Source organism: Carcharhinus amblyrhynchos, chromosome 11 (assembly GCF_965287045.1).
Source record: "Carcharhinus amblyrhynchos chromosome 11, sCarAmb.v2.hapA, whole genome shotgun sequence".
Taxonomy (NCBI): domain Eukaryota; kingdom Metazoa; phylum Chordata; class Chondrichthyes; order Carcharhiniformes; family Carcharhinidae; genus Carcharhinus; species Carcharhinus amblyrhynchos.
Window position 1 is genome coordinate 35,789,151 of NC_137334.1, and position 27,462 is coordinate 35,816,612.

Sequence of the window (27,462 nt, forward strand, 5' to 3'; positions counted from 1 at the left end):
CCAAACTGGACACATACTAATATCTCAATTCCCTCTAATTAATACAAAGGATAGATACTAACATCTCTATTTTGTCTAATTAATACACTGGATACATATCAGGATCTCGATCCTTCCCAATTAATACATTGGATACATACCAATGCCTCAATTCCTTCTGATTCAATTATTTCTCTGCGTTTTATATGATGCTTAGTTTTTGGACTTGTAGTTGGAGATGTCTGGTTTGTTGTGGAACCTGCAGTCTGCAACAAAATAATGATTTTAGTAAAACAAAGTCATTGGAACATTTCTTACAGTATTGTATATAACTTTTAAATATATTCTAATATAGTTGTGACACAGGTATCTAACGATGTGAGATATCGCTAAGATGCATCTCATTCATTCAGGAAAAAATGTGTAAATTTAACCACCCCATCAGGTTCCTCCCCATTATCAGTGAAGTGACATATGGAGTTATCAATTGGGCCAGCAAGTGATGTCTACTCCCCAAAAACTTACAAATACTCATGCTGGGTTCAACCAGGACCCTGCTGGGTTCATCATAACTTTGATCCAATGGATGAGAGTTATATGCAAGAGTAATAAATGTAGCTACCCTAGATATCATGGCAACATTTAACCAAGTATGGCACCAAGGAATACCAGCAAAATTTATATCAACAAGGATCAAAAGCAAGTCCTTCCAATGTCTGGAGTCAATTGTAATAATGGAAAATGGCTGTGATTCTTTAAAGCTGCTGACCACAGCCACAACCATATTGCCTTCACCTCAGGGGTTCCTCAGAAAAGTATACTTAGTTCAACCATGATTAACCATAAGAGAAGTGGAGTATTTGCTGATGATGTTCCAGTATTCAATTCCATTTACAACAATGCTGCATTGAAACAACTCATTTCAACCCACAGAAGGTGCAAGTTAGCAGTCAGGCTTGGATCAACAAACAGCAGCCAAGATTTATATTACCTAAGTGGAGGAAATGACTACCTCAAACAAAAGAATGTTCCATAAAATCACTTTAACCTTCAATGACACCACCATTGTCAAGTCCCCCATTATCAACATCTGAGAGTCACCATAAACTTAACTAGACTAGCCAAACTAACATTGGTGACAGGGGCAGGATAGGACTTGACTGCTATGCGGTGAATAGTTCACCTCCTGGCTCCTTAAAGCCTCTCTACAAGGCTTATGTAAAGAATGCAATGGAATACTCATCTCTGGTCCAGGTAAGGACATTTTCAAAATTATCCAAGTAGCTTGACACCATCCAGAATAGAACAGTTTTGCTCTCTTGTTCTTGCAACCTTCTATCACCAGCATAACAAGGTTGCCAAATGAAATGCATTTAAGATGTTACTTATTGTTCGAGTGGGCCAAAACTGAGGCACCTACTTTATATACAGAACAGAATGTTACTTACTGGTGCACAAAGCATCATGCGGTTTAGCTGACTTGACAGCATTCCTATAGCTGTTCAGTCATGAACCATTAAACATATCTAGCAGGCCCTCTCATATCAGCACACAGGCAGCTGCTTTGTGAGACTGCTCATAATACAAACAAGGCAGAGATAAAGATGTCCTGAGAAGACAGACTCATTGTGACGTCTCGGAGATGGCTGATAAGGTGCCTGGTAAGTGTCTTCAGATCTGGAACTGTCCGTGAACTGATCACACAGCCCCATCATACCTAGTTACTAATTTCCTTGGCCCTATTATGCGATCAATAACCATCATGATTGAATTGTGTCCAGCCAGGGTGGGCTGAGTAAATGTATAAGATGACTTTCTTTGTTCAGTGAACATAAGAACATAAGAAATAGGAGCAGGAGTAGGCCATCCAGCCCTTCGAGCCTGCCCTGCCATTCAATAAGATCATGGCTGATCTGTCGCTGCTCAGTTCCACTTTCCCGCCCTCTCCCCATAACCCTTAATCCCCTCTCCTATCAAAAACCCATCAACCCGCGTTGTGAAGAGACTACATGGTGAGCCCAGTGGCTGTCTTCCCGCCAGTATAAAATAAACTGCTTGACGAATGAAACAGACCCCAGTGTAAAGTGATTCTTCTAGACTCATTCATGCTAACACTTATGATGGAAACTTTCTCCTTGGGAGTACAGGTTGCACAGAAGGCAAGAACTGCAATATTGTGGGAACACTAATCATCTCCAAGGCACACTGCATCCTGGTTTGGATATATAACGTTGATCCATTGCATTGGATAAAACTACTGGAATTCACCACCCAATACACTTCACTACATGTTTGACTTAATGCAGGGTATTAATTTTGTCCTTGACAGATCTTGAAAACACATTTAAAAATTGCAGCATTTACAGGGAATTGATAATTAAAAATGCAATATTTACCTTTAATTTCAATGGATTAATAATTGTATCAGAAGTACAGTTCATAGGACCTTCAGGTGTGTAGTCCATTATGTACAACAGATAAGCCTCTTTATACTTGTAGGGCCACTGTAGTTCTAATATAGCCTTACTAAATGCACTTGGTCCATTGTTCCGTATCTTTAAAAAGAGGGATTTTAAATTAATAGTTGGAAACCACATAATTATAAAGAACTACAAAACATGACCATTCATAACCAAGTTAGTGGTGCTCCATTAGTAATGCATCATGTCCTGTCATTTTTTCTTCTTAATTTTTGTCCATACAACATTTTATCCCCACTGATTTGTTGATGATATTTGTATTTTTGAGACAAGAATGTATAATGCTCTGGTTACACCAACTTTACAATGGCATTATGTATTAGATGTAGCATTGCCAATGATAAAAATAAATGTATTAAATCAAAACAGAGCTCAGTGCTGAAAGGGGTACAGCAGGATACAAAACCAGCTGAATCTGTCATTCAAACAGTTAAAGATTTTCTTCCACGCAAAATTGACATTATAATTAATCAATAAAAACCCTCATCATACGTGCAAATACATTTCTCCTAGTCTTTCCTGCCAAGACAAAGAGCTAACACCATCTTCTCAAGCTAACTAGAGGTGGGGAAATGAATGCTGAACTTGCCATCAACTTGCACTTCCTAACAATTTATTTTAGAAACTGTACTTAAAGAATACCAATTAATCCTGTCAGGTTTTCCTGCACAATGTTACCCTGTACATGTTAGCCAAAAGGTCAGTTTTTAACTCATAGAAACTTAATCCATTTGCTGTCTTTTGTGCTGTGAAGTTGAAAGTTAGATCAAAGCCCAAACTATAGAACTAATGTTATAGCTAAGAATAAGTTTAATAAAGTTTAATTCGAAAAACGGACACTTCTCAAATTTCCATCCTATATGTGAAAAATATTCAATGTGATAATTCTGAACATGACAAGTCCAATATTAAATACACAAACATAAAACACAATTTTACTTAGAGAATCATGTCGTAATTTCCAACACTGATTTCAGCTTTAGGAAAGACAAGGCAATTAGGTAGCAATGTAGAAGACAAAGTAATCAAAAAGTCAATCAAGACAAACCTCATAGACATGCAAGACCAGTGGACCCACTTCCTCTTCTTGCTCAGGGTTTGCCTTCCAGTTTGCGATAGGCAAAAACAGCTGGTCAGGAGAAGAGACACTAGCAAAATAATTTTAAAAACAAATTCAGTTCAAGACCTGGCAACGCAAAAAAACAAACTGGGAAAGAGCATAGCACTGAGTTTCATGATCTGTAATCACTGACAAAAGAAATCTTGTCTCCTGCCGTAATACAGCATTATCAATACAACACTACATTTATTTGGAGCACGAGCTATAGACCTGAACAGGAACTGAAATAGCAAATTGTATCTTGCATTACTTAGAATAATATTTTACATGAACGTTGGTAGAAACATGCTTGGTCAAGCAACTCCATGCAAGTTTTTGTACAAAAAAGCTAGTGTTGAAAACTGCGGAGTCAATGACAGGGAACTAAGTACCTTTTGAAAGCTGGGGAGATAGGTCAGCCGATGATGATATATACAGACTTGCAACAAATACTAAACCACTAAGGGTAGAAGTGATCCTGGGTGGAATTTTCCAATTTTTGACAAAGTGTCAGCTCGGGCAAGAAAAGCGGGATAAAGGCCACTGGCTGCATTGCTGGCTTTTCCCCACAGTATTTTTTGACATGGTCAATAAAAAGGAGTGTGGTGTGGGCTCAGAGCAACTTCAACTCAAAAGTTAAGGGCGTGTTTTTTAAAGGGTGCCTGAATATAAAAAATAGAAAAAAGATTCCTACAGAAATAGAGCCCCCCCACCACCCAAATAATACCTCCTCCACCACAAAACTCCCACACCTCTCCTGACAGGATGCACCATTGGGCATGACACACCTGGGAGCTGTACTTGCCTGTGCACCTCTGGTGAGTTCTGTTCACCAGGTGCACGTCGTGAGGAACTGTCGTGATTCATGTCAGTGGGAATGGACAGCATAAGATGCAAGTTGGGATCCACGTTACATCACTGGCAGGGGGGGTGGGGACAATCAAGAGGGGAAATCCCAATCGCGTAAATGCTGTTTGGGTTTCCTGCTCAATTCTCTACCCCCTCCATAATTGCTTCCTGCCTCTGCCGGAAATAGGACAGAAAATCCCCCCTCATTCTGAGGAAAGGCATGACAGAAATCACACTTTCCAGATATTTATTACTGGGTATGAAAAAGTTGCAATGACTTAACTCCTCAGTTTAATTAGTTCAAAGAAATGACTAAGTTGGGAGAAGTCATGTAACTGTTCTAGGTGCTAAGTTTTAGTTCTAGTAGTATCCATAATGAATTGAATTGTGCACCATCCATATCCGATATTTCATCTTAAACATCCACTAAGAAACAAATTTTGCTTTCATTCAAACCCCTGCTGCTCATTCGGATCTAAGAAACTATTCTAACAAGGCATTTTTAGCCCTTTGTGACTTTTCTTTAATATAATACTGTTTCTCATGCTCTTGATATGTTGTTGCGCATCTGTACATTATTTTATCTGAAAACAAATGCAATCATGTATTTTAATTGTGCATACACGTGTCTGGCAACATTATTTTGTGTCTTTGGAAGCGACAGCAATTTTGATGAACATCCAATGTATTTTTCCAATTGGTTCTATACAATAATTAATTGTTAAATCTTGACTCATTAACCAAAGCATGCCTTATGGCACAAGTTTGATTAATAATGAATTTCTTCAGTGACAATATTCCCAGCTACATGGAAGTAGTGTACTAGCCACCCTTCCATCTGTTTGCTAGATTCAGCGATCATCCTGGTCTTTGTCGTTGAGAGGGCTGATTTGGCTGCTGCTGGGCCTATTGCTTTCTTGAATCCTTCATACATCCCTCTAGCATCCCTGGATTCAGCAGTAGAAAGCATGTTATCGCAGAGCTTTAAACAGTATTGACTGGTGGAGTTTTATGTCCTCTGCCAAGACTTGCTTCTGGCAACTCAGAACATCTAGATTTTGTTTGCTGGGGAATTGTTGGTAGTTAATGATGAGGCTCTTCTTGGATGCAATAACTGGCTCCATTTCAGTCCAGTAAGTCTCAGTCGGCATTCTGCTGATCTCTTTTCCCATACGTAGGGAGTGCAGAGTCATAGAAGGTGTTGCGTGGATGATCCCATTTTGACACCACACTGCAGCCTTGGGTATTATTGTCCAAAAGAGCTTAATCAAGAATGTTAAGGAAGTCTTTGATCCTTTCTGGATTCCTGGTATGGCAAGTGTTGATAGACGAATGATCTCTTGGAGTGGTATAGTTTCCTTGGCTGAAGTCTGATTTTGCTGCACAGGGAGAAGTTTCTTTGAACCTGGAGGTGGGGTGGGGGCTCAATCATCACGAGTGTTTGTTTTTAACCATCAAACCCACACCAAGTTCATGCATTGCCTCTTGAGTTTTACCTGCTAGAAGAATAGATAATGCTTCTCTTTAAGGGATCCACTTTGAGCAAGCTTAACTTCCTGCAATATCCACATCAAATCTAAAGTTCTTTGTCAATCACAGCTATCTTTTGTATACTATCAACCTGCAGAAGGTCATTGGTAAGGTTAGGACACATGGTCCTTACATTCCAGCTTGTGATGCAAAAGGCAGTCTTCTTTACTGAATCAACAGCACCTAACTGACTGGGAGATGCACAGCTTGAGGAGGTCAGCAGCTATCCAATGAAGCATAGCAATCTCTCCTCTCACTGGAAGGAAGCCCAGCATTTGTGCTCAACATAAATCCATCAGCAATTGTCTCTCCCCATGTTGTGCCAATGTAAACCACAAAGCTGGAGTGTCCTCTCCAGGGTACCGGTCTGATCATAGTATGTAGATTGTGAGCTGCCCAATTGTCAGGGTTCCCTTCTTGGCATTGCTGGTATTGGCAAAAGAAAAAGATGAGACCAGAAGCATTTGCTATCAGTTCTGCTGCAGCAATTACCAGAAAACTGCCTGATAGCCAACAGATTTCAGCCTACAGGGCTCCACTCTAGACTTTCTAACAGGGTTTATTCCTTCAGCATTCTTCTCTCCCAATACAAGGCAGTGGAGCTTTTTATCCATAACTGGGGATCTGGTTCACAGGCATCAGGGTGTAACACCACGCCAGTGGGATGTATGCACATGTCTGGAACCCAGACCTCCTCCGAGTCCACTTTGGTTTATGTACACGAGGTACCCAGTTTACACATGTTGTCATAGGGAGGCACTGCATAGAGCTTGCTAATGCAGAGGCTACATGCTGGTGGGAGGAGTTTATGCACTTAGTTTTCATTACAGCCAGTAGTGAGAGTGGAAAGCACAAGGTGACAAGTAAACTGACTGCTATGCACCACCCACTAGTCTTAACACTTGATGCATCGCATCAGTGGGGAGGTGGGGGTGTATATAGGTGGTCTATTTGCTGTCATGCATTTTCACATTCTTACTGAAGTTTAATTTTATAATCTCTGCTGAAGGAAGCCATTCCCCAACTTCTTTCAAGTTAATTTCAATATTGTACACAGCTTTATAATTCTCTATGAATTATTTCACTGATCATTTACTTCCGAACTTTGAGAATAGCTTTGAATCAAACAAAGCATTCAGTGTAAATGCACTTTTATGTACGTTTGAATTTGCAGTTCTTACCCTCGGATGTCGACTTGAGCCAGGACAGTAATATCAACTGTGTAAGAAACCACATCACTCGTTGCATTATGTTTGTTGGAACTGTGAATTAAATGCACAGAAATTGTGATAAACTACAGGAAATAATAAAGTCTAAGTCATTATGTTTACCGCTATTGTGTGATGTTTTTGACACTTATGTAGGAAGTTAGGAACAGAAGTAGGCCATTCAACTCATCAAGCCTATTCTGTCATTCAATTAGAATCTCTATTTTAATTCCATTTACACAACTTTGTTCCATAGCTTTTAATGATCTGCGTATGTGAACCACTCCATTATGAAAATATTCCAAATTCTCTTTTTAAGATCCAGAATGACGACCTTAAATTTTCCCACTTTTTACTTCATCTGCTATAGTTTTGCCCATTCACTTAGTCTATGTTGCAACTTCCTTCACCCATCCCCACAACTTGGTGCATCTTCTCATTTGGTGTCATCTGCAAACTTGGATATACAATTCTGTTCCTTTATCCAAGTCATCAATATGAAGCTGAAGCAACAGAACATATCCCTGGAGAACACAACTTGTCACATCATGCCAATCAAAGAATGAATCCTTTATCTCCCAATCAATTCCATGCATTCTCTTTTTTGTCGCAATCATTTATGTGAAATCTCATCACTTGCCTTCTAATTTTACATGGACACCACCTAAAGACTCATCTGTACCACTAGTGACTTCTTCAAAAGAAAAATCAGGTAATCAGATATTGTATATCCTTCACAAATTCATGATGATTGCTTGATTGATTTCTCCTTGCCCAAGTGCTCAGTTACTCTCTTCTGCTAGATTACTTCCCCACAACTGCTGTAAAATTTACAGGTCTGTTGTTATTGTTTCTCCATCCCTCTCCCCCTTCATTGACAATGCACTATTTTCCAATTCAAAGGCAGAATACCTGAATCCAGATGATTTGGGATGCAGTTACAACATCCTTACTTAATTCTTTTAATACACTAGATATAGAAACCATCTGGTCTTGAGGTTTCAACATGACTATTAATTAAGAACTTGATGACATCCACTAAGGTTCTCCCTTTTAGGATCCCTGGTATATTTTGCTATTCCCCCCTTGTGGAAATGAATAAAGTGTTCATTTATTAAGTTATCATTTTCTTATTATCTATTGTAATTTCATAATTCTGTGTAGCACCAAATAATTCTTTGATAACTTCTCACCATTTGTCTGTAGTTTTACCCATTAACAGTTCAACCTTATTTAGTCTGATCAATTTATTTCTCAAGCATTTCCAGCATTTTCTGTTTTTATTTCAGCAACTTCAGTATTTTGATTTTGGTTTCAATTTATATCTTATCCATTTGAAAACAGCCTTAAATTTAGAACCCATTATCAATTTCATGCATTCTATAGATGCTATACCTTGATATTGGTATTTTAATTCATCCTTTTTGATTTAAGAACCAATATTTCCCATTATTCCCTTAATCAGTCACTAACTGTGTAGCCTACTTCGACTGCCACATGGACTAATTCAGAATCAATGGCTCTGATATTCACTGGGGTGGAGTTTTACGGCCATGAGGTTGAGGAGGGGTTATGGTCAAGAAACACAAAATCTTTATTTTTCCCAAACCCTGTGGAGTTTTCACTGTGTGACATATTTTTATTCTTGGAAAACTATTTTCCCTGCCCAAAAACCAGTTTGGTTGAGAGACTTAGCTGCCTGTGGATTTTGTTGGGGGTTGACTCAGAAAAAGGTCAGAAGGGAGTCAGAATTTGCAGGGGAGATCGGGAGTCAGTGATTGGAAATTTCACTGATCATACAGGATGCATGTTTACAAGAAAGTTTGTTGGGCTGGAAAAAAAACATTCCTACTCCTTTTGGCCCACACAGTGTGTTTATACAGTTACCTTGTGGATCTAGCCCTCTTCACCTCCTTTCATCTGTGGAGTTTCCCTGAAGAACCCAATCCACTTGGTTAAAAATCAAAGCATTCTTAAAATTGAACAGCAGCTTCCTTAAATTGTTCCAATGAATGACCTGTTTCCTGAAAGTAGACTGGGCACCCACCCCTTGTTCCATCTCCAACAGAACCAGAAATGGGTGCCCTATTTCAGATGTTTGGCATTTAAATCTCCTGCAGGAACCAAACTCCCACTATCTCGTCAGTTGGGACAATGGATAATGGATGCTTCAAGTTCAGGAAATACAATCACTGCATTCCAAGAATAACTTTGTGTGAAGTACATGAAGGCATTGCAACAACATGATCAAGTGTTAATTTTTTTTCCCTTTTCAATAGATATATATACCAGATGTAAGATTTTAGATGCAATTTCTATTGACAGCAATCAGTCCTTGTCCAAAAAACCAATAGCCCTAATTTTATGTCCTTGCCTTGTTTCCACATACCTTTATTCTCGTTTCTTTCAACCATCTACCTAACCCATTCTTAAATGTTGACTGGTCTCTGCTTCAAATACTTTCCTCAGCTTCAGAACAAAACAATTGCCATCATATAGTGTCATTAATGAAATAAAATACCCCAAGGGCATACATAGGAGTGTTATCAAACAAAATTTGACACCCAGCCACACAAGGACACACGACCAAAAGCTTAGTCAAAAAGACAGGCTTTAAGGAGCATTTTAAAGAAGGAATTGAGATCGAAATGTTTAAGGAGGCAATTCCAGAGCAATGCCTCATGACTGAAGACCCACCCATCAGTGATGGATTAATTAAAAATCAGAAATATGTAAGAGTTCAGAATCAATGGAGTGCAGATATTTCAGGATGTTATAAAATTGGAGGAGCTTACTGCAATAGAAAGGGACAAGATGGTGGAAAGATTTAAAAACAAGGATGAGTATTTTAAAAATCAAAGCATTGTTCAACTGGGAGCCAATATGATATAGGGAGTGCAGGGTTGATGGATGAACAGGACTTTAGGATGCAGACAGTAGAGTTTTAGATCACCTTATGTTTATACAGGATAGAAGATGGGAGGCTGGTCACAAAGGCATTTAAGTGGTCAAGTCTAGAGGTTTGGCTTCAGTCTGGATTTGGGAACATGAGTCCATTCCCATATATTTTCTGTGTTCTGACCAATTGCTTTGCCCTGTTCCTGAAAGCCACTAACCAGGCGGAAGTAAGTTCATCACCCACACCAGGCATTGCACACAGGCAGGAACAGGTTCCAGATTGCAATGCTTAAAAGCAAACAGCGCCCATGACAGGCTTGCAGAATGGAGCAGACAGGCAAATCAGAGCGCCAGCAGCATCATGCGCATGCAAGTAACCAATCACAAAGTACTTGACCGCTCTGTTTGAATAACCCTAGTTTTCCTTCACATGTACCAATCAGCCTCATCACTTAATGGTTCCCCACATTGCCTGTCCATTCAGCCTCTCGACCTATCTCTGGCATTCAACTAAATCATGGCTGATATTCTAAGTCAACTCCATTTTCCTGAACTAACACCTATTCCTTGGGATCTTTAATTTTGTAGAAATCTATTGATCTCTGTCTCGAACATACTCAATGACTAAACCTCCACAGCTCTGCAGTAAAAAATTGGAAAGATTCACCACTATGTTGGTGAAAAGATTCCTCCTCATCTTATCAGATGCACAATTTGTTCACTTTCGAAATAATCTCCTGGCCTCAATTAAAGGTCTTCGATGAGACTAACAGGACATTAATTTGAGGTGAGAATTATTGGCACCGCTCTGAAAATAGCAGCTTGTTCTGGAGGCACTGGAAGACTGACACATCATACAGTAGCATAATTTTCAAAGCACACCTACACCTGACCTCACTCCCAAAGGCATTTGAAAATTAAGTCATTAAGGCATTGATGAGGGCTCCTGCAGCAGATAAGCTAAGGCATGGACAGGATTAGATGATATAATGGAGGTGGAAGCAGGCAGCTTTAGTGATGGCAGGGTTGGGATTATAAGCCATCCTGAGATGAGATATAGCACCAAGCTTGCAAATAGCCTGACTCAACCTCAAAAAGCCAGGTGAGGGATGGAGTTGATATGTTAAAACAACCCACTGTGTAAAATGGTTATCTAGTTTACTCCTAGATTTGACTCCTTTTCAATACTTGCAATCAGTTTAATGGTTGTTAAGAAGCATGCAAGGTAATTAAGACACCCCGGGAACAATGCGGAGACAAAAAATATTGGCGTAGTAGTTGCTTCATGCTTCATTCATTTATCCCAAGTGATGGAAAGAAACAAAGGCATGGTTCTCATTAACCTGCTCATAAGCTATAATGTCAAACAAATACAATAACAGACGAGATCCAAATTAGACAGAAACCTACCTTCGGATTTGCAGGTCAAAGGTAACTGCTGCCTCAGCTTCTTGCAGCTCACGTACACTGAATCGAAGACCAGCCCAGAGCTAAGAAACAAATATCAATTTTAAATCCTTCAACTCTTCAATAAAGCACATTGACCACTGGATTCTGCTGCTAGTGTGCCTGTAAAGGAGCTGAAGAGTTGCTCAATGACATGTTTTTCCATGTCTATATCTTGTCTCATCCCAAAGGAAAGTCAGATAGCCCAAAATGCAACAGGCCAGAAATTGACAGGCACATGCAAAGTATAGTAAAACAAAAGATCCACTGCCTCTGCCAGAGTTCACCATCATTTTCTTTAGTTTCAGTCCCGAATCCAGATTAGATCTGGCATTGTGTGTTCAAAGGCCAGCAGAAAGGGCCTTGCTTTTCATACGTGTTCACCATAGCAGGTTTCAGGCCTGATCTTGGCAGTCCTGTCTGATGAGTATGCTGATCAAAATTATTAAGCTATTTAATTTAACAACAACTTATATTTATATAGCACCTTTATCATAATCAAACATCCCAAAATGCTTCAGAGAAACATTACAAAACAAAATATGGCACTAAGCCACAAAAGGAGATATTAGGCCAGATGAGTCAAAATGTTGGTGCAGTAGTTCCTTAAAACTGCAGTAACTTATCATTTGTATTAGTGACAAAATCTTAAGTGATCTAGTGTAAATCTTATTAGAAAATCTTGATCGAAGCTGTAGGTTTTAAGAGATGTCTTGAGGGAGGAAAGAGTGATAGAGAAACAGAGATGATAGTATTCTAGAATTTGTGGCCTAATCAATTGAAGGCAAGGCCACCAGTAGTTATGCCATTAAAACTGGAAATGTGCAAAAAGCCAGAATTAGAGGAGCACTTTTACCTCAGAGTGTTATGAGGCTGAAGAAGATTACAGAAACAGGAAGAGGCAAGTCATAGAAGGAGTTAGAAATAAGGATGAGAATGTCAAATTCAAGATAGCATTTAACTGGGAGCCAACATAGGCCAGCAAGCAAAGGAATGATGAGCGAATGAGACTTGGTACATTAGACATGGGCAGTAGAGTTTTGGATGACCTCAAGTTTACAGAGGGCAGATCTGCCAGAAGTGCATTGGAATAGCAAAGTCCAGAGGTAACAAAGGCGCAAATAAAGGTTTTAGTAGCAGATGAGCTGAGATGGGTGAAGTTGGGTGATGCTGTGGAAGTGGAAATAGGTGGTCTTATAGAAGGCATAAATATAAGGTCAGAGGCTCAACCTGGGATCAAAAGTGACACCGGCACGCTCACCCAAGGCGCAGCAACATTTACTAAAAAGTGGAAAGCAGAAGAACCCTTCCAGTGATAACTTTTACAGATGCACCATAGAAAGCAACCTTTCTGGATTGGTATCACAGCTTAGTTTGGCTCCTGCTCTGACCAAGCCCACAAGAAACTACAAAGGGTCGTGAACGAAGCCAGTCTACCACGCAAACCAGGCACCCATCCACTGACTCTGTCTACATTTCCCACTGCCTCGGAAAAGCAGCCAGCATAGGACTTGGTGCACTCTGGACATAATCTCTTCCACCTTATGCTGTTGGGAAAAAGGTACAAAAGTTTGGAGATCATGCACTGACTGACTCAAGAACAGCTTCTTTCCTGCTGCCGTCAGACTTTTGAATGGACCTACCTTATAGTAATGATCTTTCTCTGCACTCTAGTTATGACTATAACACTACATTTGCACCTTCTCATTTCCTTCTCTATGAATGGCATGCATTGTCTGTATAGCACACAAGAAACAATGCTTTTCATGGTATACTATTACATGACAATAATAAATCAATTCAGAGGGGGCAGTAGATAGGAAAGAAAGAGAAAGGTGTGTGAGCTCAGGGTTAGAGCAGGGGAGCATTAGAGGAATTTTGGCCAGGGGGAAGTGGAAGAAAGATGTGACAAAGACAGATTGGATGGTCTCAATCTTTGTTACAAGGAAATCTATGACTTCCTCACACCTGCATTTCAAAATGAGGGTCAGGAGTTGAAGATGACAATCTGCAGTTGAAAAAGCAGCAAGGAATTACTTTTGCATTCCAGAACGGTTCTGGAATAGTGAACAGTTTTTGCAGATGAGAGCAGGACCCGACAGGGTTTTAATCAGTCCACCCAGATCCAATGGTAGATGGCTAAACAAGTTATCCGCTATACCTTTTTAATTTCATCCCTTGGATCACGAGGGCATTACCTAGAGAAATTCAGGGTGAAATGGCCAGAGTGAGATAGAATAATTATTCTGCTGACAGCACCAAAGATGGAGGTGAGGTGTGGTTAAGCAAATCAGTAGCTGCAGAAATGTGTGGCAAATAGAGAGCCAAAGATTAGACTGTTGAAATTTTGGAAGTGCAATTATAAATGAATTAGAGGATAGTTTTTTTACCCCCCAACATCATATATAGGAGGAGGAATAAAAGGGAAATGTGGATGGTAAGTGATACAAGGAACTATATCTGTATTGATACAATGTCACTAGCAAGATCACGGGTGATAATTCCTCCAAATATCAACATTATATTTCTTACATTTGTTCCTGCTTTCATAGGATTTCCAAGATCACAAACTACAGTCCGGGTTTCATTTTCTGCCATGTAAGCACAGGACAATTTCGCGAGACTCTGAAAAATAAAGTATCCACTGTTTTTAGCATCAATTGTATTTAAAGAGCTTACCTCATAACATCTTCTTAAAATCTTAGTTCCTGCAGTATTAGACATAATCATATAATTGCTTAACAGTCAACCTGTGCCCACATTTACACAGGTGCAACCCAGGAGCTTGTTTGTATATGGAAACAAGTATACATTCTAGAATTTTAATTGTGTTATTTTGAATCTTTTACAAGGTTACGCTAATTCTTCAGTTTGCAAGTACAATAGCACAATCTAGTAAGTAAATGTTAAATAAGTAAACAGTCAAAATTAATTGAATAGCTGTCTTCCTACTTCCATGTTTTGCCAATGGAATATATACCATTCAGCTTCCTGTGATATTTCCATGCCAGACTTTTCGGTTTTTCATTGCAGATGTACTCATTCTTTGAGCAATTTCTATATACAGCTCTCTAATACCATTTCCCACCCTCACCCCGTAACGCAGCCCGCAAACAATGCAAAAGACCACAGACATCTCCCACTGCTGGCCAATGTCGAACTTCCCCCCCCGCTGCCAGAAATCGCACTGTGTGGTGGGCAGAGATGTCCCTAAATTTCAGTCGTGTTTCCAACACTAACTCCATTAAAGCCTCTATTTAAGATATCAAGTGCCATTGAAGAAGCTTGAGTTGTACTTACGATACATAGTTTTCTAATTATATATTTCAATTTGATGATGACCTTGATTGTTGAACAGGGTGTAATGCCAAATTCCCTAAACTGAGAGTGGGTTTTTTTGTACTTTTTATATAATGTTTCTAGCACAATTTTCAGGCAGTCTATCATTTTCACTGTGAATTAGTAAAGCTGCACTTTAAAGAATACTTCTGGTTTCATGTTCCTTATTTATCCCTTATGTGTCAATATAAATGATCTAAGTTACCACTTTCAGCTTTCATTACTAGTAAAAATTCTAATCTAATTTCCATGTTTTAAACAACATTGATGCAATCTTCCCAAAATTGTAGTATTGAATCAGGTGACAAAAGCTGTGTGAAACTTGCTGACTACAGTAACCTTTTTTTTCACCTGATTACACAGCAGTCTGTAGAATTTTAGAGTGCTGGTGAGGATCTCACAGCTGGCTGAAGGGTAGGGCCTAAACATACCGGCAATGCTGGGAATTTGAAATCAGGGTGTGCTTTATCTCAAAGTTAAATTTAAGGCCTCCTTCCCCATGGACATTGTGACCCCTCACCCCCCTCCCCCTGCATGAATTGACTACTTTAGGTCCTCAATTAATATCTGAGCAGGAAGGCTATCCATGAATCTTTCTGCCCTAGACTTAGTCAGGTAGACATGAGAAAGCGGTGGGGCCTGGTCCACACTCTCCCATTTGATTAATTTTCTCCACCTGTCTTCAATTATGCCACCAGAGAGAAGGGGTATTAAATTCCACTCATTAGTGACAAACACATTTCTCATGAGATCATCCACAGTGTAGGTTATTTTAAAACCTCATAGTATTTTTAAAACATTCTAAAATTACACGTCTGCTACATTTAGTGAAAACATAAGGAATTGTTCTGGAAGTTTATGTTATATTTACATGCGTGATAGATTTGAGTTTTACTATTACATAAATTTAATATAAAATCCACGTTATCTTGGCAAGACACACAATTTTAATACACAAAAGGTTCAAATTGCCTACGTTATTGTTGCGAACAACCCCAACATAATCTGCGTGTGGTGGTAACACGATGTACAATCCAGCTTCATAGGCTCCTTCACCTTCATTTTGTGCATTTATAGTCAGAGTTAAGGGATTGTCATCTCCAATGTACAGCTGCTTTCGATCCCTGAAAAAGAAATGAGCCATAGGTAAGGACAATTTTAAATTGAGAGGATCAAGTACCAGACAGCAACCTATAACAGACCTGTTGGAAAAATCTAGTTAAAAAATGTTGTAATAACAGGATTAAAAAAATGCCTGTTTCAATTATGTGAACCTACCCTTGCACAGAGAGTTTAAGATCAGGTTTACAGATGTTGTCATCACCACAATCCAGTAAAATGCGTGCCTGAAAAGGGAAAGAAAACACCAATCAAATAATGATTCATAAATGGAACAGTAGTTTGGTTAAATCATGCTTGGTCCCCAGAATACAACTTGACTTAATTTGGAACAAATGATTTCATGAGAAAAATTTAGTGTTAATTCCTGTGCTAACTAACATAGTTGAGAAGAATTTTGTAAGGAGTCACATAACAATTTTCCATAGTCAGTAGAGAATTCAAACTTTGCATTGTAGCAATCACCAAAAAACACAAACAGCAGTAAGATTAACCGTCAGAAAAATGGTTTTATTTCAAGCTCCCGCACATACTGTGGTTTGACCAAAACAAAGTCATGTACCGTAAGTAAATGATTTTGCTGTTAGCAAGCTAACTAAAATGATTCTCAAAGTTTGTTCAAAAAACTATCATGCACTAAAAATTCCCAAAATGCATCTATATGTATTATTGGGAAAAGCAAATTAAAAAGTTTCCATTACATAGAGTTCCTATCTCAGGTATGCATCAGCGAGGGAGGACATGGAGAAAGAAAAATGAAACAGTAATGAGTTGAAACCTGGCAACTCCCTTCCAAGGCAGGTACGTTTAATTGCAGAACCAGGCTGTTCTCGCGCACCTCCTAAAACAAGTTTGGTTACAGTGATGCACGGGTCAATCAGACTCCTTACCTGCTTTATTGGCCAGGGAATGGTCCATGGCCTGAGTATTTGGAGGGCTTTGGGAAAAGGCACAGAGAGAAATAAATTGAAGAAAGGGATATAAGTTAATTTTAGCAACATTTAGCACCTTAAAACCATTGGGTTAAAAAGCACATACAAGAAAAAAAATCACCAAACATGCAGAAAACTAGATAAGTTCATGAAGAGGGAAATGTGTAGGCTACTGACCTGTTTGGTGATATTATTTGGGGCAAATTGATTGAGGATTGGTTGCAGTCCATTCTTTGCCATTGCAGCTTTTAAATCTAGGCTGTATTCCATGTATATATCAATGGGAGCCAATTTGTCTCTGAACTCGTTCTCATCCTATGAATTAAAAGATAAACACTTCACTTCATAAATGATACGTCCTTCAAACAAATAAATTCCATTCAGCTGACAAATGATAAAAATACTACATACTCCATTTCAAATTTCAGCAACTGAAGATAGGATTTTCCAACTCTTCCAACTGGCAGGATTTTCCAGTCCCAATAAAGGGACCCCCTCCTGCATGTTCGCCAGTGGCATGATGGACAAGTTAGGCAAAGGAGGGTTTTGGTGTGTAAACATCACCATAAAACTGATTCCATAATTGCATGGGGAGGTCAAGTGTCACCATGACATACAACTGCACAATATCTTTTTTTTTCAGAATGCACCAGCAATGATGAAAATGATTACTTGCCAATATCTCTGGATCAGCTATTTCAAGTAAAACTTACACATAAATAGGAATCAGGGTCAAGCCACATTACAGAAAGTTAGGTCAACATATTTTCAGAACACACTGTAGCGAGTAAAGGATCTACTGTAATAGCTCTCTTACAGTACAATAGGCATTTCTTTTTTTAAGAAAGTACTTTGGTACTTGCAGCTGTTCATATTCAGTCAATATTCAACAAAAATATTCTTGCATAAAGTATAAAACAGAAGATGCAGTTTAATCAATTTTCAAAAAAGATGAGCTCGTTTTTAAACATTTTTTGTTGAAAAACTTAAATTTCCCTGCTAAGAACCAACTGTCCATTTCCAACTGTGTCTACATTTAATTTCAGAGTGAGGCCACGCAGGCAGGAGTGAGAGTGAGAGAGAGAGAGAGAGAGAGAGAGAGAGGCCATGCAGGCGGGACAGAGAGAGAGAGACAGGCCGTGCAGGCAGGAGTGAGAGAGGCATGTGTGTTTTTTTAAATGTATTAGTATCACAAACCCTGCAATGAAGTTACTATGAAAATCCCCAGTCGCCACACTCTAGCATCTGTTCGAGCATAAGGAGGGAGAAATTAGCATGGCAAATGCACCCAACCAGTACATCTTTCAGACTGCGGAAGGAAACTGCAGCACCTGGAGGAAACCCACACAGAACATGGGGAGATGTGCAGACTCTGCAGAGACAGTGACCTGAGCCAGGAATCAAACCCAGGTCTGTGATGTTGGGAGGCAGCAATAGTAACCACAGTGCCACCGTGCTGTCCTTGTGGGAATGAGAGTGAGGGTGTGTGCTGGGGAGAGAGAAAGTGACGGTATGCACGCGAGTGAAGCCGAGTGTGTTTTTCTATCCAGGAAATGGGCCATTTCTTCTGTAGTGAGAGATTCTGATAGCAGCCTTCAATTGGGGAAGTGCCACCTGGAATTATGATACAGTTAACTACTGCAAGTGTTCAAGTGACAGTTGCCATCATTGTAGGATGTGGCAAACAGATGCATCATCAGTTCACCAGGAAAGAGAAGCACATTCTGCAGGTAAATCCTTCACCTTGGCACTGAGGCAAGGGCCAATCAATCCACTCCAAGTCTGCATTCCCTCAGAATGAACAATATATTCTGCTTTTTAATTAACATCAAGAAGCGAATCAGGCAATGGTCTCTATTATAGATTCTCAGCATCAGGGCTATGATTTCTTTAGGCTTCTCAACTGAACATTTTCCAAGGATTAAAATTTGGCTCATGCATTGCCAAATTCTCTAGGAATACAGGGGTTTCTTTGACCCCAGAAGCTTTGTCAATCACTTCATTTATCCTGTTTGATGCGTCATCACAACCTCCAAAAAGGCCATGGGTATTATGAAATAAAGATAATTTGTCAGAAATTAGGATGTGTTACCTTTGTCAATAGATAGTATGGCAGGGAAAATAGTTGTGGGTGCTGGCAAGAATTTCTTCCTCGCTCAATATGATGTACTCCTGAGGTGATATCTGATTTCAATATGGGAACTGTAGAATTTCACAACATAGAAGGAAGCTACTCAGCCCATCTTTGTAACTGCACAGCTCTCAAAGAACTATCCATGGCAACTTGTTTCCCATACTCTTTTTTTAATATTTCAGATATGAAACACATGATGGATTCTGTTCCTGCAATTGTTTCCGTTGGGAACATTTTATTTCCCAACATCCCTTCAATTCAATGTCAACAGTCATTGTCTCATTAGATTTCATTTGGTTGAAAAAATTATTGCTGCAGACAACTTTGTACCTGCTATAGGAATGGATCCAATTTTCAGGAATAAATAAATGCTTCAGAAAGAGGTATTAAGATGTGCTGGTTGTTGGAAGTTATAGAAAAGAAAAATAAAGTATATAGTCAGAAGATCTCATGTCTTTTTCATAAAGGGGAGGAGGTGCTACGTTGAAATCTAAATGTTTTAATGAAGCTAAGTAGGGAAAGTAGCCCTATGAAAAATAAATATTTCACAATGTATAAAACAATGGCAAGATTGTATGCATCAGATACTGCTGAAATTCATTAAAGCCACAACTGAATACCAAAAATGCATTGGAAAAAATACAACTGATCCGGCAGCATTCCTATGGTAAAGCTTTTTCTTAGAAACCAGAAAAGCCACATAGGTCCTTTTAAAAATTCAGCATGGTGATTAGGATTAAGGGGTAGGAAATAGCTGAAACGCAAATATATTTTGTATTCATTTTCACTATTGAAGATGATACAGCAGTAGGTTCAAATGCTTTAGGTACAGATTCCTTGAATGTAAATGGCATTTGCTGGTTTGAGGCACTTTAGGTTGCTGGACCTGATAACATTTAGCCTCGAACGTTGCAGAAAATGGAGAGGTACTAATTGAGCCATTAATTTAGTTGACAAATAGTTCTTTGAAAACTGGACTAGTTCAAATGGGCTAAAGAAAGAGCTTGATGCATGAATACTCGCACAGATGTGCCAAGCCCCATTCATTAGATAGGAGCACAGGAACAAGAGTAGGCCATTCAATCCCTTCAGTTAAATTATAGCTGATCTGTATCTTAATGCTACTTGTCCAGTTTTGTTCCTTATCCTATAAGTAATTTTGTGCAATTCACATTTTTAATAGGCTTGAATTAAGTAATTAAACTGTTGCATAATGAAATTTTTCAATGCTAAACACTAATGGTTCAAAATACCACAGTTTGAAATAAAGTGTGTCCCAGCAGTAAAATTTACACTTAAAAAAAGCAGAGTGCTACTGACATTTGGGGGACTCAAAATGATTAATACATAGGAACTGATGTAATCAAAGATTTAGAAATGATATGACCTACATATTTTCTCAAAGCTCAAAATTTATCGTTGCACCAATGGTCATGGTGATGGTTGTGGTAGTGGTGGGTGGGGGTGAGGGGGTGGTCTTTCCTGATATCTCTACAAATAAAAGCTCATTTGGCACACCTACAAATTAATTCTTTAGCAGATTGCCTACCAACGTGAGAAAACATTCCAGGTATAATCCACTCTTATATTGTTATCTCTGTCCTGTGAGAAGACATAGGCTCCACTCCATGTGATGTGCAATGGCTCATATCACCAATTCAGCAGGGATGAATGCAGGGCCAGATTCTCTGAACCCATCCTCAGTTGGGATTCTTGGGTCCAGCTGCAGTGAATAGAGATTTGACAGAGCGCCAAATTATCCGTTCTTACTGCAGCTGCCGTGAGGCATGAACAGCCAGAGAATTCCAGCTACAGACTTATATGTTACCCAGTTCTAAAACTGCAAGTATTAATTGACTAACTCTCTTGGTATTTATTTTGACAACCCTCAAAACTGATACTTAAATATTGGCACTGTTCATTAGGCATATTTGTTCAACTCATACAGTCCTGAAGTTTTATGCCAAAAGGGTAAGGTTGCATCCAATATTGTCAACATCACAGTGGCACAGCCCAAATGTTCTACAAATTGAGCAAATGGCAGACTACAATGATATATCAGTTAGGCGCTAACTCCATGGTAACACAGGCAGGATAATTGAGAGCACCTCAACAGCTGTCTTAGCTGAAGATGACCTGTACTTCGAGGATGCTAATAAAAGCAAAATTTTCCTGTCAGAATAAATAATTACAATTCTGCTCAAATAAGAAAAAAAGTTGATATGGTGAACACATACTCTCAGAAAGGCTTGCAATTCTTCACAAACTTTCCTTCGGTTATTTTCTACTTTCATTTTCTTCTCATAAGATGAAAGAGAGCTGTGAATAAACATAGCTCTCTTGATAGCACCCTTCTGTTTTAGTTTATCCAGCTGCAACTCCACATTAAAATCTGCAAACATACAAAATTCAACATTAGCTTTAAGTATGTAGTACAAAACAAGAACAAGAAAGAATATACAATAAATTAATGGATGATGAGAGAATACAACAAAATTTAGATCATGTCTTCGCAATGTCACCTGGGGTTAATTATTCATGTTAAAAACTGGCATTTAAGAACATAACTGAAGTTCCTCCAATGGCTTAGCGGATTAAGGCCTTCAATCTTTTCATCCTTCAAGGCACTCCTTAAAACCTAACTCTCTGATCAAGCTTTGATCACCTGAGATATATTTGCATGGTTCGGTTTCATACATTGTTTTATATTGGTCTTGTGAAGCACCTTGTAATACTTCATTAAAGGTGCAGTATAAAATATATAGAGCAGGATACGCTGGCTCTCTGCTGCATGATTTTCGCAGCAGGATTTTCTGGTCCCGACTAGAAGTTCCCACTGATATTGAATTCCAGCCATGAAATTGTTCTGTAATATCCTCCACATTAAGTAGATGGCCAACATTCATTGTTTAGGCTCTCAGATTAAAAAAATGACCTTTTGTTCAATTTCTGAAACACTAATATTACAGAATTTTGTGTATACACATGCAGCCAAACCAGTTTCCGCCTCAAGGAAGCCACTATTAAATTGACTTATTACATGATACAGTGGCACAGTGATTAGCACTGCTGTCTCACAGTGCCAGGGACCCAGGTTTGATTCCTAGCTTGTGTCACTATCAGTGCAGAGTTTGCGCATTCTCCCCACGCCTACACGACTACCCTCCAGTTTCCTCGCACAGCCCAAAGATGTGCAGATTAGATGGAATGGCTATGCTAAATTCTCCTTCAGTGTCACAGGGACAAGCTAGGGTAAATGCATGGTGTTGTGGATGTAGGCCCCAGGTGGAATTGTGGTAGGTGCAGACTTGATGGGCTGAATGGCCTCCATCTACACTGTAGGATTCTATGATCTTATGACAAGAGTGTCAAACTGAGCCTGTGTGCATTTAGCTGCAGTACTGTCTTACTAACACTAGATGTCCCTATAATACATTATTATAATAAAGAATACAGAAACCAACTCCTGTCAAGAAATCAACCTCAAGGGGACACTTGAAATAACAGCTTGTAACTTCAGTGCAGTGGCAATCAGATTAATCACTCCACTCCTACTTATTTAGCTGAGAATGAAGCCATTCCTTTCTCACCTGACCTTCTAACTCAGGCTGGGTGAGAACAATGTAGTGGAATGCATTCCTGAGGACTGTGTCAAAGGCAGGAGAGTTGGAAGAAGACATGTCCCTTTTTTTTAAACAGCAGTTGTTGCCATTAAACAGTAACATTCAAAGATCCAGCCACTTTGAGAAGTCAGAGAGAAGGTACATTTGTACGGTGAATGGGATTGAGGGGAGTTCCAAGGATGGTCAGTAGTGTGGGGTCAGGGAGAAGAGGTGGTCAGTGAAGAAGTGTCAGATGGTTTGGAATTTATGTCATACTATTGGATGGTTCCCTTTGCAGAGCAACTGCCTGAGGGAAGTTTTAACTTTGGGATAGCTTCCAGTCATTTACGCCAGAGCTTGGAGGTTTTGAGCCATTGTTTTAGAGGAATACCAGGATATGGTTTTAAAAAAGTCTTCTCCAACCACTAATGAAGTAACATTTGCTTTGCAGAAAACCATCTGAGCACAGGATAAACAGGATTGGCTTGAATTTCCTTCATTCAACGTACATTGAAATTAATGCTGGTTTCCACACTGAGTTTGCTGTCAGCATACACTAAAATTTCCTGAGAAACTCATTAGCATGAACCAATATATAGAAACTGTATAGAGCATGCAGATTATCAACATGAACAATCAGGAGGACCTAACAATAACTCTAAATACGTAACGACAATTTAATTAGATCACTACTGACTTATCTCCATTTATGTGGTTTAGTTCCATATCCTTTAATACCCATTACCTGTCAAAAAGCTCTTAATCGCATTAGAAATGTTCAATTGACCTAGCCTCAACATCTTTTGGGGTGAGAGAATTACAGATTTCCACTAGTCTTTGGGTGATAAAATGCTTTCTGATGCCACCTCCAAACGGCCTCACTCCAATTTTAAAGGTTATACCTTCTTGTTTTGGACTCCACCACCAGAGGAAATAAAATTATATGCCCTGTGAAATCCTTTATGTTAAACACCTCAGTTGCTTACATACTCAAGGGAATAGAGTCATTAAGCACAGCATGCTTAAGAAAATACAACTGTGGAAGCTCTCCTCTTTTCAATGTAACAGATGCTGATGCAATACCAAAGCAATTAAAGACACAGAAAATGCAGCGCAGAACTCTAAAGGAAAAGCATGAAAAAAAAATCACTACAAAGACCAAAATTAAAGACTGGGTGCTTTTGCACCTACGATTGTTTGGGGGAGGGGGCAGGGAAAGAGGGCCCCGCTGCCAGTCTGCCCGAGATCAGTGGAGGGGGAAAGAGGACTCTGCTGCCAGTCTGCCCGAGATCAGTGGAGGGGCCAGTAATCAGTGGAGCAATGTCTGTGAGGGCCAGGGGGAGGCGTTATCCAGCATGGGAGGGATGTCGTAGGGAGCAGCATTCTATTTTTTCCTGCGCATGCACAGTTGGAGGCACTGATCGGAGCTACATGGTTTTGGGAGCACGAATGTTTGCGCATCGTGATTTGGAATCGCTGACATTTTTTCATTCAGAGTGTGTATGGGGGCACCTGAGAATGGATCTAAAAGTCGAATCTGAAATACTTCCAAATTCAAGTCCATCCAGCACTTAGAATCGAAATAGTAAAATAGGGCCCACTGAGACAGCTCTACATTGCAGCTAGGTGTAGGTTGAATAGAATCAAATTCTAATTTGTAAATAATATGAGGTACCCCAACAACATTGGGCAGCAATTAAATGGCCATTACTATACCAATTATATGTGCTCCATTAAAGGATTTAAGGTCTTACAAGATAACAACAATTAAACATTAGTTGGCATATGATATTGTTTTGTCAAACAGGTGAAGTGATTGCTTGATTGATAGTTATATCTTACTTTAATTAGATCACTATGACTAGGTTTATTCGGCTCAGTTCCTGTTCTGGCACCTAATTAGCTTAGACTTAGCTCAGCCCTGAATATAAGTGGGTCACTCAGTTGTAAACAATTCCGTCTCATGCTTTGGCTTCTCATTATACCAGTCCCTAAAAGACTGCACAACCATTCAAATTATTGTATCCCAGAATATAAATTATTAAATTAAATAGCTTTTCTTTAAATTGCACCAAGCTGCAAAACGTGCACATTTGATAAGATCAGACTCACCCAAGAAGTCTGTGGCTCTTACTCCAAATGCACTTAAGCAAAATGTAACTGTAAAACTGATGAAGGAGAAGAGATTATCAGCAACTGTCAGAAACCCATATTTTGAGACTTTTTAAAATTAATGTGAAATTCAAATGCAAGAAAAACATGGATTAAGTGCAGCAGCACTGCTTCAGGTGAAATTTCTTCGTAACACTGGTCACGTTAGAGACTATAGAGTACATAATTTCCCAAAAACAGTTTAATTTTGAATACCAAAAGACTTGCAACTTTATTGTTAAATAGTGTAATCTCCTGAAGAACTTGCATTATCTGCAGGTCGCACTAATACATTGAGAATTGCAAACAGGAAATAAATCTTCTGGATACAACTTATTTTAACTTTTCAATTTCTGTATACATTTAGAATTTATGCCATTTCATTTGATGGAGCTCTCTCACATGGAGCCCGCATATGAGGATTCAGCACAAATTCAGAATTATTTTCTATGCAAGTGTTATTTCTATACTGGAGGGAATTCTTTGGCCTCACCACAATGCATTTCTCATGGCAGGAGGTAGTACGCTGTTCATAGCGGCAAGATCTTCTGGTCCCATTGCTGTTAATGGAATTTTCCATTGAACCCATCTCATGCCACTGGAAAACCCACAGCAAGGGTGTGCCATCAGCAAGACCAGAAGATCCTGCCAGTGTGAATAGCCAGAGAATGCCAGCCATTGTCTCTTCATTAGCAGTCTAAATAGAATTCACGTAGCAAATTATTGTATCACTATTGTCTCAAAGGTACTGAAGCTTTTTTTCTACAGTAACAATTATTAACATTTTTGTTTCAAGATGTTTTTTTGCATTCGAAGTGACAGTGTTAGTACTGGAAATGGAATACCTTCTATTTAAGACACCCCCAGGGTCAAAATACACCAATGGGACAACACTGAGCATTAGCAAACTATCCACCTGTTATACATTCCCAGATCTTCCTGTCCACTGAAGTCAATGTTAGGAAAATCAAGCAGGGTGTATAATGACCAAGACACACTAGTCAAAGTTTCAAAGGAACCTCAGAACGTTAATCAACAAGTTGAGTGTTTCTTACACCCCTTTTAGTATAAAGTAGAAAAAAGATCTTGCATTCATTTGGTAACTTAGCAGATCATAAAGATATCCCAAAGTGTTTCACAGCAATGGATTATTTTTGAAAAACAGTACCTTTGGTTAAGTGAGCAAATGTCAACGTGGGTTTGTGCTCAGAAGAGTCCACAAACAGCAAGTGAAATGAATGATGAGTTAATCTATTTCTGGTTGAGGGCAAAATTTTTCCCAAATTAAATAAAATTTTACTGTGTAATTCACATAATTCATGCATAGCTTTCAAGGAAATTAAAGTTTCAAATTTGTTTGGATGCCTGTGATCCTCAGTAAACATTTTAAATTATTACACAGTCAAAATAGCTCAAGACTAAAAGAATAAACATCTTGGGGGTGATTCTCCCATCCCACCATGTTAATTTTTTTAATGTGGTGGGCCGGGAGAATCGTATGTCGGCCATTTTGCGGGATTTGTGAATGTACGCGCAGCAGGAACACATTTCCCAGTGCCAGATATCCGGCGCCACCTGAGCCACGCTGGAAACTGGTGGGAACACAAGGTAAATTCTTTGCATCTGTTTTGAATTGTATTTTAATGTGATTAATGGGCCCGGAACGGAATTCTCTGGGCATGCTAGCATCTCCCACTCCATCAGGAGTATTTCACTCCAGCGGGGTTCCACTTTAGGGGGACTAGTGGGATAATGGTGGGGGGGGGGGGGGGGGGGTGGGGGGTAGGGGGTGGAAATCAGGACCTCCCCAGGGGGTCAGGTGGTGGGGGTGGTGGTGTTCCCTGGCACTGCTCAAAGGTTGTGTCCATGTCCACAGCACCTTGGCACTGTCCATCGGGCATCGGCACTGCCAAGGGGATGGGGCGTCCCACAGCAACTCAGCATTGGGATCTATCGGGGCTGGAGGGAGGCCAGCAATTGGGGCGGCCTGCCTAGTGGGGTGTGGTCTTCTGGGGAAGGGCAAATCGTCACTGCTGGGGCGCGGGAGGCTGGAGATCAGGGTGCTTCGCAGGATTTGGGAGGGTGATTGGCTTGGGAATTCTCGTGGAGGCCACAATCAGGCCATGGGGATGTTGGGAGGCTCAGCACTGCGAAGATCCCGGGCTGGCCAGCAATTGGGTGGATGACACATAGGGGCAACTGCGCATGCACAGAAGCCTGGAACTGTCAGCTTCTGGCGTGAATAGGCTTTGCCCCTCAAGCTTTTAATGGTATTATGATTGTGCAATGCAGATGACACAGAATGTGGGTGGTTCAAGTGTCACGCTGCACTAAAAAAAATTTGACATTTAAAATCTTTTTGGGAGAATTGCAGTCCTTGAATTTCATTAATTTCTTTGCTTGAAAAAGCACAAACTGGTCACCAGAAACAGCAAAATGAGAAATAAAAGTCATTGAAATGGGCTTCAACTTGGCCCTCCCATTACACAGGGTTGAACTTACCAGGACACCATGACACCGTCTTTCAGTGTACAGCTTTTGTTCTCTGCATTCAAGATTGCTGGGTTGACTTGTAATGAAGCATTTACACGAATCACGGGTCTGGCTCTGAGAGTTTGAAATGCAAAAAACAACTCTCCATTAACAATGTCCTATTGAGAAGTTCTGACTTAAATTAATTTTCTGCAAAAGGTACA

General features: G+C 39.6%; 1 protein-coding gene across 1 annotated transcript in view; it reads right to left on the reverse strand.

The window, feature by feature from the left end:
- The window catches only part of itgav (integrin, alpha V), a 128,938-nt gene that overhangs the window by 22,730 nt on the left and 78,746 nt on the right, over positions 1 to 27,462 (reverse strand). Inside the window, exons 15-26 of the mRNA XM_080198855.1 lie at positions 27,269 to 27,373; positions 24,728 to 24,783; positions 21,251 to 21,405; positions 17,057 to 17,194; positions 16,107 to 16,174; positions 15,805 to 15,952; positions 14,022 to 14,114; positions 11,454 to 11,533; positions 7,119 to 7,199; positions 3,508 to 3,607; positions 2,376 to 2,534; positions 141 to 245 (exon numbers count right to left, since the gene is read on the reverse strand). Of these exons, the coding sequence (XP_080054981.1) occupies positions 141 to 245; positions 2,376 to 2,534; positions 3,508 to 3,607; positions 7,119 to 7,199; positions 11,454 to 11,533; positions 14,022 to 14,114; positions 15,805 to 15,952; positions 16,107 to 16,174; positions 17,057 to 17,194; positions 21,251 to 21,405; positions 24,728 to 24,783; positions 27,269 to 27,373 (1,288 nt within the window). The remainder of the gene's footprint in view (positions 1 to 140; positions 246 to 2,375; positions 2,535 to 3,507; positions 3,608 to 7,118; positions 7,200 to 11,453; positions 11,534 to 14,021; positions 14,115 to 15,804; positions 15,953 to 16,106; positions 16,175 to 17,056; positions 17,195 to 21,250; positions 21,406 to 24,727; positions 24,784 to 27,268; positions 27,374 to 27,462) is intronic.